This window comes from Ornithorhynchus anatinus, chromosome 10 (genome assembly GCF_004115215.2).
Source record: "Ornithorhynchus anatinus isolate Pmale09 chromosome 10, mOrnAna1.pri.v4, whole genome shotgun sequence".
In the NCBI taxonomy this organism is placed as follows: Eukaryota; Metazoa; Chordata; class Mammalia; order Monotremata; family Ornithorhynchidae; genus Ornithorhynchus; species Ornithorhynchus anatinus.
The window spans coordinates 46,526,334-46,538,717 of record NC_041737.1 but is presented as its reverse complement, the minus strand read 5'-3'; the positions used below and the strand labels follow the sequence as shown (position 1 = coordinate 46,538,717).

Here is a 12,384-nt window from a genome sequence, read left to right as displayed (position 1 = left end):
TGGATCAAGAATGGGCCTGGGAGTCGGAAGGACCTAGGTTCTAATCCTGTTTCTGCCTCTTCTCTGCTGTGTGACCTTGGGTTCTAAACTGTGAGCTCATTATGGGCAGGGAATGTGTCTGTTTGTTGTCGTATTGTATTCTCCCAAGTGCTTAGTACAGTACTTGGCACACAGTAAGCCTCAGTGAATATGACTGAATGAGTGAATGAATGAATGAATGGGCAAGTTACTTAACTTCTCTTTGCCTCAGTGACCTCACCTGTAAAATGGGGATGAATACTGTGAGCCCCCATGGACTGTGTCCAACCTTGTATCTACCCCAGCGCTTAGTAAGCGAACCACTAAGTGTACGAAGCTCTTAACGAATACCATTTTAAAAAAAAGGAACCAACAGTTTGTCCAGCCTCATCTTCTGTCCCCATGGGGACTCGGGGAGGATCTCTATTTCCAGCATGCTCTGCAGCCCATTTAGCTTTGGCTCTGCTCAGTCGGGGGCTAAAGTTTCATCCTGTCACTCAGCTCCCTCCTCTTCCTGGGACATCCAAGACCCCTCTCCTCCCTCATCTGTTGTTTTCTGCTGTTTCCTCAGGCTGGAGGGAACCTGCTTTCTGGCCTCAGCTGGCTGTTACCTGGTCCTGGGGGCTGGAGTCACTTTTGAACGGGAGGGCCTGCGCCTCCTTGAGCTGCTGTAGCTCGTCCTGGCAGAGCCCCAGCTCCTTGCGCAGTAGGCCCTGCACCTCCAGGAGCCGTTCCTGCTCTGCCTTGTTCGCCTGGTTCAGCTGCTGCAGCTCCTGCAGCTTGTGTAGCAGCTCCTGGTTCTGTGATGGGGGAGGTCGAGGCAGCACGGTTACCCTGAGATCCCTGCCTCCGCCACCTGAATCGCACTCAGATCCAGACACTTTGCTCTAACTTTAAGTCCTCTGTATCCCATGGACCCGGGGAAGGGAAAGACCTTATGGCCATTTGCGAGAAGCCCCGATCCTTTCTCCCCTCCCTTTCTGCTGCCCCGTTTCTTTCCCACTTTTGGGACTTACACCCATTTTTTTCCAGGGGTTTTCTGCCAGGGCCTCCCCCTCTATTTCCTCCTAGATGCCCTTTAGCCAACCTCTAGACAGGAGAGCCACCCTGTTCCCTCTCCTTGCCTTTACCTTGTTGCTTTCTGAGAGCACCTGAATTTCCCTGAGCTGCTGCAGCTCCTCCTGACAGAAGTGCAGCTCCTTTTGCAATTGCTCCTGCACCTTCAGAAGCTGCCCCTGCTCCTCCTGGCTGGCCTGGTACAGCTGCTGCAGCTCTTGCAGCTTCTTCTGCAGCTCCTCTCTCTGTGGCTGGGGAGGATGTGGAGCAGAAATAGTTACACTGAGGGACTGGTGAGCCCTCCACCTTGCTGCCTGGTCCTCGATGCCCAGGATTCCCAACTTCTCCTGCTTTTCCAGGCCTAGAAGCAGGTCGGCATCTTGGAAAGCCACCAAACCAGCTGCGGGTATGGCCTGGGCAGACCGTTCATTTCCTGTGCTCCTGTGCAAGCTGCACTTTCTGGACTTCTCCTGAGACCCAAACACACTGCCCATTGACAAAAACACTTACCTAGGCAAAGTCAAAGATGGCGACACACCGAGCTTTACCTGGCACCAGGGAGGATGCGGACTTTGCGGGGGGCCCTGTGAGAAACTACCTTAAGGATCTTGGTGTGTTCTCTCCTCCGATGCCGGGATCATAGGACGAGGGCCCTTTCCCAGATGCAGTGGCGCCCAGCTGCCCGCGTTAGCCCCATAGACTGCCACTCACGATCAAAGTCCGAGGTAGAAACCAACAGCCAGGTAGGGGGGATCCCACTTCTCCCAGAACTACAGTGGGGTTCCCACCGGGTCTAGAGTTGCCCCCTGGTCACACCCCCTTTGCTCGCCTGCCGACCCCCCGCCCTAGGAGTGGTTACCTGGGTGGTGGCACTGGGGCCCTGGGCATTCTGGAGCCGGTGCAGCTCATCCTGACAGAGCCGCAGCTCCTCCAGCAGCCGGCTCTGCTCCTCCTGGCTGGCCTGGTGTTGCAGCTGGAGTTCCTGCAGCTCCGTGAACAGCTCCTCGCACTGTGCAGAGAGGGGGTCGGGGATGGGGACTGCGGTGGGTGGGGGGGGTCCGCTCCAGAAAGGGGGTCTTGAGCTGGGGACGGTGCCACTCTGGGACAGGCAAGGAGCTCGCTCGTGAGCCACCAGCAAGTCTGCCCCTCCAGGCCCTTTCCTGGACAGCCTCACCCTTCATCCCCGGGCCTCTTGACCACACCACCCATCCTCCCAACAGCCCACCACCGGTCCTTCCCCAGGTCCTACCTTGCCCTGCATCTGCTGCACTTGCTCCTCGGCCCCCAGCAGCTGCTGCCGGAGGGCCGCCTCCACCTCGGAGTCTTCCTGATGCTCTCTGGCCTTGGGCAGACCCATCTCCACCTGCAGCTCCTTCTCTGAGGCCTGGCACCCTGTCGTCAGCATCTTCTTTCGGGGGCTTGGCTCCTGCCTTGATTCCACGGCTCTCACTGCTCTGCAAGCCCGAAGCCGGGGCTCAGGTGAGAAGGGCCGCCAGCCAGCTGTCTGGCTCCAGCCCGGCTCCTCCTAGTCCAGCCACTCAGCCTGACAGAGGTATTTACTGCACGCGTACCATGTGCCTAGCGCTGCCCTAATCGTGGGGGGTGGGGGATGAGGTGCCAAAAAAAGGCCAGATAAGACTTGGTCCCCTACTCTCAGAGGGCAGGGAGGTGGTCACTGGACCCAAGAAGATACATTGAATGCATAGAGACAAAACAACTTGAAAACCCCAGAACAAAGATAAACACAATGAAAGCTCCAGAACGCTGTGGTTGAAATTCAGCCGAAAGGGAAGGCGGATATTGTTGACCAGGACTCGACCCCCGGCATACAGACTTGGCCTGATGCCCGGCCCCAACCACCCTCCTTGGTCTCCAGTGGCAGGCTCCAGGGTAGAGGACACTCCAGGGCAGCAGGGCGGGATTGAGCCCCCAGCCTGCTCCTGCTCCATCCCTAATTAGGAGACTCCAGAGACTGAGTCCTTGTGGAACGTGCCCGGCTGTGATGGGCCCAGATCAGCTTACTGATCTGGGCTCTGAGCTGAATTTAGGATGGTCTGGGCTGCTCAACCCCCTAGACTATAATCCCTTTGTAGGCAGGGAATGTGTCTTTATTGTTGTACTCTCCCAAGCACTTGGTACAGCGCTCTAAACACAGTAAGCGCTCAATAAACACGACTGAATGAATTGAAGTAGCTTGCCTTAGTGGAAAGATCATGAGCTTGGGAGTCAGAGGTCATGGGTTCTAATCCTGGCTCCACCACTTGTGTACTGTGTGACCTTGGGCAAGTCACTTAACTTCTCTGTGCCTCAGTTCCCTCATCTGTAAAATGGGGATTAAGACTGTGAGCTCCACGTGGGACAACCTGATTACCTTGTGTCTACCCAGCTCTTAGAACAGTGCTTGGCACATAGTAAGAGCTCAACAAATACCATCATTATCATTACTATTATTATTATTAGCCCACCTCCAAAAGGCCCGGAATCCCTTCCTGTCCAGCACCTCCCTGCTCCCAGGCTGTCCTGGAATGGAACGGCCTTGGGCGCTGGAGGGGTGAGCTGCCATCCGCCCCAGTTCCACCCTGCCTGGCCTTGCCTGCCGGGTAGGGCCGGTGCCCCGGGTACGGGCTCTGGGAGCGGAAAGCTTAGGGGGGCTTGCCGAGAAGGCAGGTGAAAGGTCGGTCCATTTGAAGGTCCCCTCGCGTTGCCCGACCCCGCTGGCCATACCTCTGGGCCTCCAGCTCCTCCAGCTGTTCGCTTAGGAGGCCATTGCTCTGCTGCAGGGAATGGTACTCTTCCGTCAGGATCTGGCAACGCTCACGCAGCTGCCGCAGCTCCTCTGTGAAAGGGAGAATACAAGACAGGAGCTAAATCCATGGGAGTTGGGCCCACCCCCCTTCCTGGACTGGAAAACAGAAAGCAGGCAGCTGGCTAGCATCTTTGCACCCTCCCTTCCCCAGAGGTCCACAGGGTCCAGGGCTCCTCTCCTCATCCTGGGCAGCTGCCCCTCTTTATCTCCCCACCAGCTTTCTCGGCTGTCGCAAACCCCCATGCCGGCTGGATCTCAGGGGCCCCCAAACCTCTAGGGGTTTAGCTGGGTGGAGCACTTGGGTTTCATTTTCTTCCATCTAGGCCGTAAGCTCATTACGGGCAAGGAACATGTCTGCTAATTCTGTTGTACACTCCCAAGTGCTTAGTAGAGTGCTCTGCACACAATAAGGACTCAATAAATACCACTGATTGATTTGATTAATTCAATCCTGAGTCCTGGGAGTCAGGAGTTCTGGGTTCAAATCCCAGATCGGTCATTGGCTTGTTGGATGGCCTTGGGCAAGGCACAACCTCTTCTGAGCTGCAGTTTCCTCATCTGTAAAAAGGGGCCAAATTCTACTGTGATCCCCGGGTAGGACTGAGGCCAATCTGATTCTCTGGTATCTACCCCCGAGTTCAGCACACAGTAAGCACTTAATAAACACCCTAATTATTATTATGACACTATGGGTTTTATCCAGTTGTCATAGCCTTCCCTTTCAGATGCCGAACAGCATTATCGCTAAAGACACCTGTGGGGCGGTGAGTTCGGCTAATCTCAATGGAGCTTGTTTCCCGAGTGCCCAGTGGCCAGGGCCTGGGGAATACCCTGGGCATTACTTAGGGGGAGCTTAGGGCCCAGCACTCTGACCCACTTCAGACGTCAGCAGAATATGGAAGCAGCGTGGCCTGATGGATAGAGCATAGGCCTGGCAGTTGGAGGACCTGGGTTCTAATCCTGGCTCCTTCACTTGTCTGCTGGGTGACTTTGGGCAAGTCACTTAACTTCTCTGTGCTTCAGTTTTCTCGACTGCCAAATGAGGATTCAATACCTATTCTCCCTCTTTTCTCAGATTGTGAGTCCATGTGGGACGGGGGCTGTGTCCGACCTGATTAACTTTTATTTACTCCGGCGCTGAGAACTGTGCTTGACATATAGTAAGTGCTTAACAAATGCCATTAGTTAATTTAACAAAAAGAAAAGAAGGCAGGAATTCTGGGGCTCCCTACTGTCTCACCTGCCTTTTTGTCTCCTCTGGGCAAGATAGCACACTGCAGCCAGGCCCCATGAAAACCATCTGACATTTAACAGGGCCTGAGTGAAGCCATTTGCCCAAACCACCAGCTACTCGGATTCTGGTTTCCAGCTGCTATTAATGAGCAGCTGGGGCCTTCCCCAAACAGCCTGTCTTTATTATTAACCATTCTTTGCTTTTCTGACCCTGCTTCCTCTCACCCCATCCCAAGGACTGGTGGGCCTTCCTGGTAAATCCACCGGAGCGAGCCTGCTGACGGTCTCTTCCTTTGCCTCCCGCTGGCCCTGGCCCACTTTCCCGAGCCCACTCTGGATTTAGAAGAAACCAGAGGCAGTGGGTCAGGGCTTCCTTCAGCCAAGAGGAGCCCTGGCCCCTGGAGGTCCCAGTTTTGGCTGATCCTGCTCTGGCCCTCCCCCTTCTTGCCTGATCTAAGGCTGGGCCACTTCTGCTCCAACTCCCTGCCTCTCGGGCCACAGTCTGCAAAACAAAGGCAGCTCTCTGGAACTGCTGATCTCATCAAAGACGGGGGAAGACACTGTAGACAACACCACTCTTGCCGGCACTCTTGCCGGCACCATGTCCAACCTATCTTGTATCTACCCCAGTGCTTAGAATGCTGCTTGACACATAGTAAGCACTTAGAAATACCATGATTATTATTATTATCATTCACCATCACTGTAAACTATACCACCATCCTCTCTGTCTCATGAACCCATAACCTTAGCATTATCCTCGCCTCATCTCTCTCATTCAACCTGTACGTTCAGTCTGTCACCGAATCTTGTAGGCTCTACCTTCACAACAACACTAAAATCTGCCCCTTCCCTCCATTCAAGCTGCTACCAGGCTGATCCAAGCATTTATATCCAGTCACCACTACTGCATCGGCCTCCTCGTTGACCTCCTTTCTCCTTTCCATACTTCACTCTGCTGTTGGATCATTTTTCTAAAAAAAAGAACCATCAGTCCACAACTCCCCCCTCCTCAAAAACCTCCAATGTTTGCCCATCCTTCTTCGCATCAAACAGAAACTCCTTACCATCGGCTTTAAAGTGCTCAATCAACTCTCCTCGCTTCTCCCTTTCCTTGTTAACCACCTACTACAACCCATAATTCATTCTTCTAATGCCAACATACTCACTGTACCTCGGTCTCATCTATCTTGCCCCCAAACCCTTGCCCGCATCTTCTCTCTAGCCTGAAACTCCCACCTCCTTCATATCTAACAGACCACCACTCTCCCCACCTTCAAAGCCTTATAAAGTCATATCTCTTCCAAGAGACCTTCCCTGACAACTATTTCCCCACTTTATTTGCCCCTCACTCTGTATCGCCTATTCACTTAGGAGTGTACTCCTTAAGCACGTTGATATTCACCCCACCTCCAGCTCCACAGCACTTAAGTACATATCTTTATAGTCTTCCACTTCCCCTACCTGTAACTTATTTTCATGTCTGACTCCCTGTCCAGACTGTAAGCTCCTTGTGGACAGGAGCTTACCAACTCTGTTGAACTATACTTTCCCAAGCACTTAATACAGTGCTCTGCCCACAGTCAGTATGCAGTCAATACTATTGACTGATTGAAGACACTGGTTTCAGAGCCTTGTGACAGCTAAGAAGTCACTAGACAAGAGCGTTTCCTGTTCTTCTCTCAAGCTGGAACCTGGGGAGGCTTGCAGAGACCTAGGTGGCAGGACTAGGGTGCCCAACTCTGCCAACGGGGAAAAAACATTGCCTTTAACTTTGAATCATATGTTAAAGTGGCCCTGGAAATGCCCCATGGAGGGCAGAGACGCTCCCAACACAAGCCCATTCACTCTCTGCCCATCCCAACTCCTGGCTGGGTTGGGCTGGTCTGTGCTGTGCCGGGCTAAGTTGGGCTGATGTGTGACCTTGGGCAAGTCACTTCACTTCTCTGTGCCTCAGTTCTCTCATCTGTAAAATGGGGATTGAGACTGTGAGCCCCATGTGGGACAGGGACTGAGTCCAACCTGACCAACTTGTATCAACCCCTGCATTTAATAGTGCCTGGCCCATAGTAAGCACTTGACAAATACCACAATTTTATAATTATCATTATTTTATTATTATTACTCTCGGGCTGGGCCGGACCCAGCCAGGGGTCCCGGTCCTACCTTGAAGCACGCCGACGTCAGTGAGGACTCTGCTCTCCGTCCGCCCGCCGCTCTTCATCTGGATCTCGGCCCGCAGGGTGGTGATCTCCAGTTCGTACTCCTCCCGGGTGCTCTCGGTGCGGGCCAGCTCTGCCCGCAGCCGGCACAGCTCCTCCTGCAGGATGGCCACGTCCCCCTCGTGCTCGGCCGCCGCGTCCTCCGCCGCCTGCCGCAGGGCCTGGATCTCTTCGTGGGCCAATCGCAGCTCCTGCTCCGCCTCCTGCAACTCGCTCTCCTTCTCCTCTTCCAGGCAGGTGATCTCCTCCCGCAGGGACCGCAGCTGGCCTGCCCGGCACAGATGGGGAGGGAGGGCACCGTGGGCAGAGTCCAACACAAGGTGGGCGCAGACAACCGCCCACCATCCAGACCCCGACCCAGGTCCCTCGCTCTGGCCCAAAGCCCCGTCCATTTCCGCATCCATCAATCCATGGAATTTACTGAGTGCCTTCTGGGTGGGGAGCACTGTACTAAGCGCTTGAGAGAGTCCATGATTCCTTGTTCGGAGGGCTGGGACTGGTCAAGGACACCTTGAGGCCTGCTCTCTTGCTATCTCCATCATTTGTCTGATGCATGACCTTGGGTAACTCACTTAGCTTCTCTGAGCCTCAGTTTCCTCATCTGTAAAATCTCCCTCCCGCTTCGACTGTGAGTTCCGTGTGGGACAGGGACTGCAACCCACCTATCTTGAATCTACCCCAGCATTTAGTATAGTGCTGAGCACATGCATTCACTCATTCATTCAGAATTGAGAGAAGCAGCATGGCACAGTGGAAAGAGCACAGGCTTGGGAGTCAGAGGTCGTGGGTTCTAATCCCAGCTCTGTCACCCATCAGCTGTGTGACTTTGGGCAAGGCACTTAATTTCTCTGTGCCTCAGTTACCTCATCTGTCAAATGGGGATTAAGACTGTGAGCCCCAAGTGGGACAACCTGATTACCTTGTATCTACCCCAGCGCTTAGGACAGTGCTTGGCACCTAGTAAGCACTTAACAAATGCCATCATTATAATTTGTTCAATCGTATTTATTGAGCATGTACTGCGTGCAAAGCACGATTCTAAGCAGTTGGGAGAGTACAATATAACAATAAACAGACACATTTCCTGCCCACGGTGAACTTACAAGGTAAACACTAAACAAATACAACAATTATTAGTGATTCATGAGGACTGGGCTGGTCATTCCCAGTCATGAAGACTATGGCGGGGTGGAACATGGTTAGCTCCAAGTCCCCTTGGGAGGTTTGGTTGCTGTTCTATGGACCTGGGATGATTCTGGTGAATTGGGGCTTAGTCTGACCCAAATTCCTGAGTTTGGAGAAAAGAGTCTTATGTCAGGACAAAAGGGAGATAAATGGCAGCTGGGTAGTGTCAGCTCACCGGTCAGGGCTCCCTTCGGTCAGTGAGGCCAGCCTGGGGCCAGGGATTCAAAGCCCCTCATCTGTGTCCGTTCCCCAGGGTCGGGGGGACAACTGAGACAAAGGGTGGGATTCCCGCTGGTGCAATGGAGCATCATCTCCGGCCTCGCCCCTGTGGGGCTCTGGTGAGCACTTTCTCTGCTGTGTCAGAGTGGGCCGGATCGAGTGAGCCCCGGACCTCCCTCTGCTTCCGCCGGGGCCCGTCTAGCTGGCTCGGGGCCACAGACGCAGCGTTCTAGCTGGTCCCGAGCCAACTGGCTCAGAGAACTGCTTTGCCTTGAAGCCAGTTGGGGTGGGGGGGCTTGGCACGAGGAGAGGAGCTTTCATTCCTCCAAACACCTACCCCTTCCATCCGGTCCTTAGGGGGTCCCCACGGACCATGGGGTCCCGGGCCCCTTAACTGGCCCTGGAAGGTGGTGACCAGGCCCTGAGAGATCACTGCCTCTACCCCAGTGAAGATGGTCAGCTGTTTCTCCTGGGGCCCTAAGCCCACTTACCCACCACACAGTACAGAGCAAGATTAGATTGTAAGCTTTTCTGGCAGGCTGTAAACTCCTCCATTAGATAGTAGATTCTCTGGTGATTGGAAGTGTGCTCTCTCAAGAGCTTAGCCCAGTGCTCTGCACAAAGTAGGAGCTCAATAAATACTACTGATTGGTTGACAAAGAGGGAATCTGACTCCCCCCATCCTCTTCCATTAAGTTAGTCAAAAGCTATCTGAAGTAAACTGATTTTCCTCATTCTCCCTAAACCCAGAAAACCTAGAGTTTCCCTAAGGGTCTTGGGCTAAGAACCCCTGGTGGGCAGTGAAGTTTGCAGCACTGACTGAAAAGGCCAGAGGATGACATGAGATCTCCAGGTTGTTTCCAGCCCTGAATTCTGGACTCCTGCAAAGCCCTGCAGTGGGCTCAAGGCATCTTCTCTTAAGACTCACTGTCATCACTCAAATCTGCCCCGAACATTCTCCCTTTTCCTCATGCAAACTCCAAGTCCTGGGGACTCTCTCTATTTCTGCATTCTGGGAAGTCCCATTCCAGAGCAGGATTAGACTGAAGCTGGGTTAACCCCAGCTTTCCAGACTTGGGAGTTCCTGGAACCAGGAGTGAGCTGGGAGGCCAACCAGAGTAGAAAGCAGCTCAGCTTGACGATAGGGAAAGGGAGCATTAAAGATCATTATTGCTTTCTGGGCTGTTCTCTCCTCTTCACTCCAATTCCCTCTCTCTCCCCACCAATCTACTACCTCTATCCAGCGAGGTCTCTGAAAATTCCCCCATTCCAGCAGAAAACAGAAGCTGGGGAAATGGTGCAGAATAGAATGATGAAGCTGGAGAAGGGGCATGATTGAAGGGTATGTGCAGAGAGAATATGGAATTGTTCATCAAATCCCACATCACTAGCACAAGAGGTGAGCCACTGAAGCCGCGGGGTGGTGGGTTCAAAGCAAACCAAAGGAAACACTTCTTCACACAGCTGGAGGAAAGCATATGGAATTCGTTCCCATAGGTAGTCGTGCGGGCTGAAAATAACAGCAGGTGCAAACAAGCGCTCCATGCTGGGTTAGAGGGAAAGGGGGATATAGAAGGTAAGGCTGTCAGTTGGCATGTCACTAAATGTCAGGATGGATGTTAAGGAGGGCAATCAATCAACGATATTTATTGAGTGCGTACTACATGCAGAGCACTGTACTAAGCACTTGGGAGAGTACGTGGCCTAGAGGAAAGAACACGGACCTGGGAGTCAGAGGACCCAAATTCTAATCTTGGCTCTGACACCTGTCTGCCGGGTGACCTTGGCCAAGTCATTTAACTTCTCTGTGACTCAGTTACCTTGTCTATAAAATGGGATTAAGACTATGAGCCCATTGTGGGTCATGGACTGTGTCTAATCTGATTAGTTTGTATCTACCCCAGCGCTTAGTACAGTACTCGGCACATAGTAGATGCTTAACAAGTACCATGAAAAAAACCCATTCAACGTTTCCTCCAACCATCCTAACACCACTGTTGGAGACCAAACTGATGGATCATTGACCTGACCCAGGGATAGCCTTGTTCATGGTCTTAAATTCTCTAGATACCTTCACAGAGGAAAGTTCCCTCTTGAAGAAGGTGATGTGGTCATAACTCATCAATGGCAAAGTCCCTTTGAGCAACCTATGGTGGCCCCAGGACACTAGGAATTAGGTGTCAGAGGAATTAAAGCAGAGGCATGCAGCTCCAGAGCCTTTTCTCTGAAGTAAGGGCCCATGCTTGCACCTCCAGCAAGATTACCAATCAGTCAATCAGTCACCTACTGTGGGAAGGGAATGAGTCTGTTTACTGTGGTATTGTACTCTCCCAAGTGCTGAGTACAGTGCTCTGCACACGTGAAGTGCTCAGTAAATATGACTGAATGAATTAAATCTGATCGAATTTATTGAGCACTTACTATGTGCAGAGTAGTGTCCTAAGCGCTTGGAAGGGCACAGTATAACAGAATTAGGAGACACATTCCCTGACCACAACAAGCCCCACTTTGTATGCCCCATTTGCTTGCCCAGATCAGGGAGGGAACTGGAGTTGGATAAAGCCCCAACTCTCTGGCTCTTTTTGGCCTTCACCCTTTCACTTCAAGAAGCTGCTTAGTGGAAAGAGCCCGGGCTTGGGAGTCAGAGGATGTGGGTTCTAATACGAGTTCCACCACCTGTCTGCTGTGTGACCTTGGGCAAGCCACTTCACTTCTCTGGGCCTCAGTTACCTCATCTGTAAAATGGGGATTAAGACTGTGAGCCCCACATGGGACAACCTGATTACCTTATATCTACCCCGGCACTTAGAACAGTGTTTGGCACATCGTAGGCGCTTAACAAATTCCATAATTATTATTATTACCCCCTAGAACAGCGCTTAGCGCTTAGGACAATGCTTGGTACATAGCAAATGCTTAACAAATACCAATTATTATCTAGACTTTTAGACCATAAGCTCATCATCTAGACTGTAAGCTCACTGTGGGCAGGGTACGTGTCTACCAACTTTTATTAGTACGGTGTTCCGGAACCAGAGAAGCAGCGTGGCTTAGTGGAAAGAGCACGGGCTTGGGAGTCAGGGCTCATGAGTTTGAATCCCAGCTCTGCCACTTGTCGGCTGTGTGACTGTGGGCAAGTCACTTAACTTCTCCGTGCCTCAGTTCCCTCATCTGTAAAGTGGGGATTAAGACTGTGAGCCCCACGTGGGACAACCTGATTCCCCTATGTCTACCCCAGCGCTTAGAACAGTGCTCGGCACATAGTAAGCGCTTAACAAATACCAACATTATTATTATTATTATTATTACCCCGGCACTTAGAACAGTGTTTGGCACATCGTAGGCGCTTAACAAATTCCATAATTATTATTATTACCCCCTAGAACAGCGCTTAGCGCTTAGGACAATGCTTGGTACATAGCAAATGCTTAACAAATACCAATTATTATCTAGACTTTTAGACCATAAGCTCATCATCTAGACTGTAAGCTCACTGTGGGCAGGGTACGTGTCTACCAACTTTTATTAGTACGGTGTTCCGGAACCAGAGAAGCAGCGTGGCTTAGTGGAAAGAGCACGGGCTTGGGAGCTAGAGGTTGTGGGTTCTAATCCTGGCTCTGCCACTTGTCAGCTGTGTGACTTTGG

The 12,384-nt window shown here is 52.3% G+C and overlaps 1 protein-coding gene across 4 annotated transcripts in view; it reads right to left on the bottom strand.

The window, feature by feature from the left end:
- CCDC136 (coiled-coil domain containing 136) overlaps positions 1-12,384 on the bottom strand; it is a 35,944-nt gene that overhangs the window by 15,461 nt on the left and 8,099 nt on the right. For 2 of the 4 annotated variants that reach the window (XM_029073956.2, XM_039913276.1), the window contains 6 exons: positions 7,280-7,603; positions 3,799-3,910; positions 2,324-2,528; positions 1,934-2,083; positions 1,149-1,325; positions 630-818 (listed from right to left, as the gene is read on the bottom strand). In XM_029073956.2, the coding sequence (XP_028929789.1) occupies positions 630-818; positions 1,149-1,325; positions 1,934-2,083; positions 2,324-2,528; positions 3,799-3,910; positions 7,280-7,603 (1,157 nt within the window). The remainder of the gene's footprint in view (positions 1-629; positions 819-1,148; positions 1,326-1,933; positions 2,084-2,323; positions 2,529-3,798; positions 3,911-7,279; positions 7,604-12,384) is intronic. The other 2 variants (XM_029073958.2, XM_029073959.2) reach the window with 1 other exon arrangement.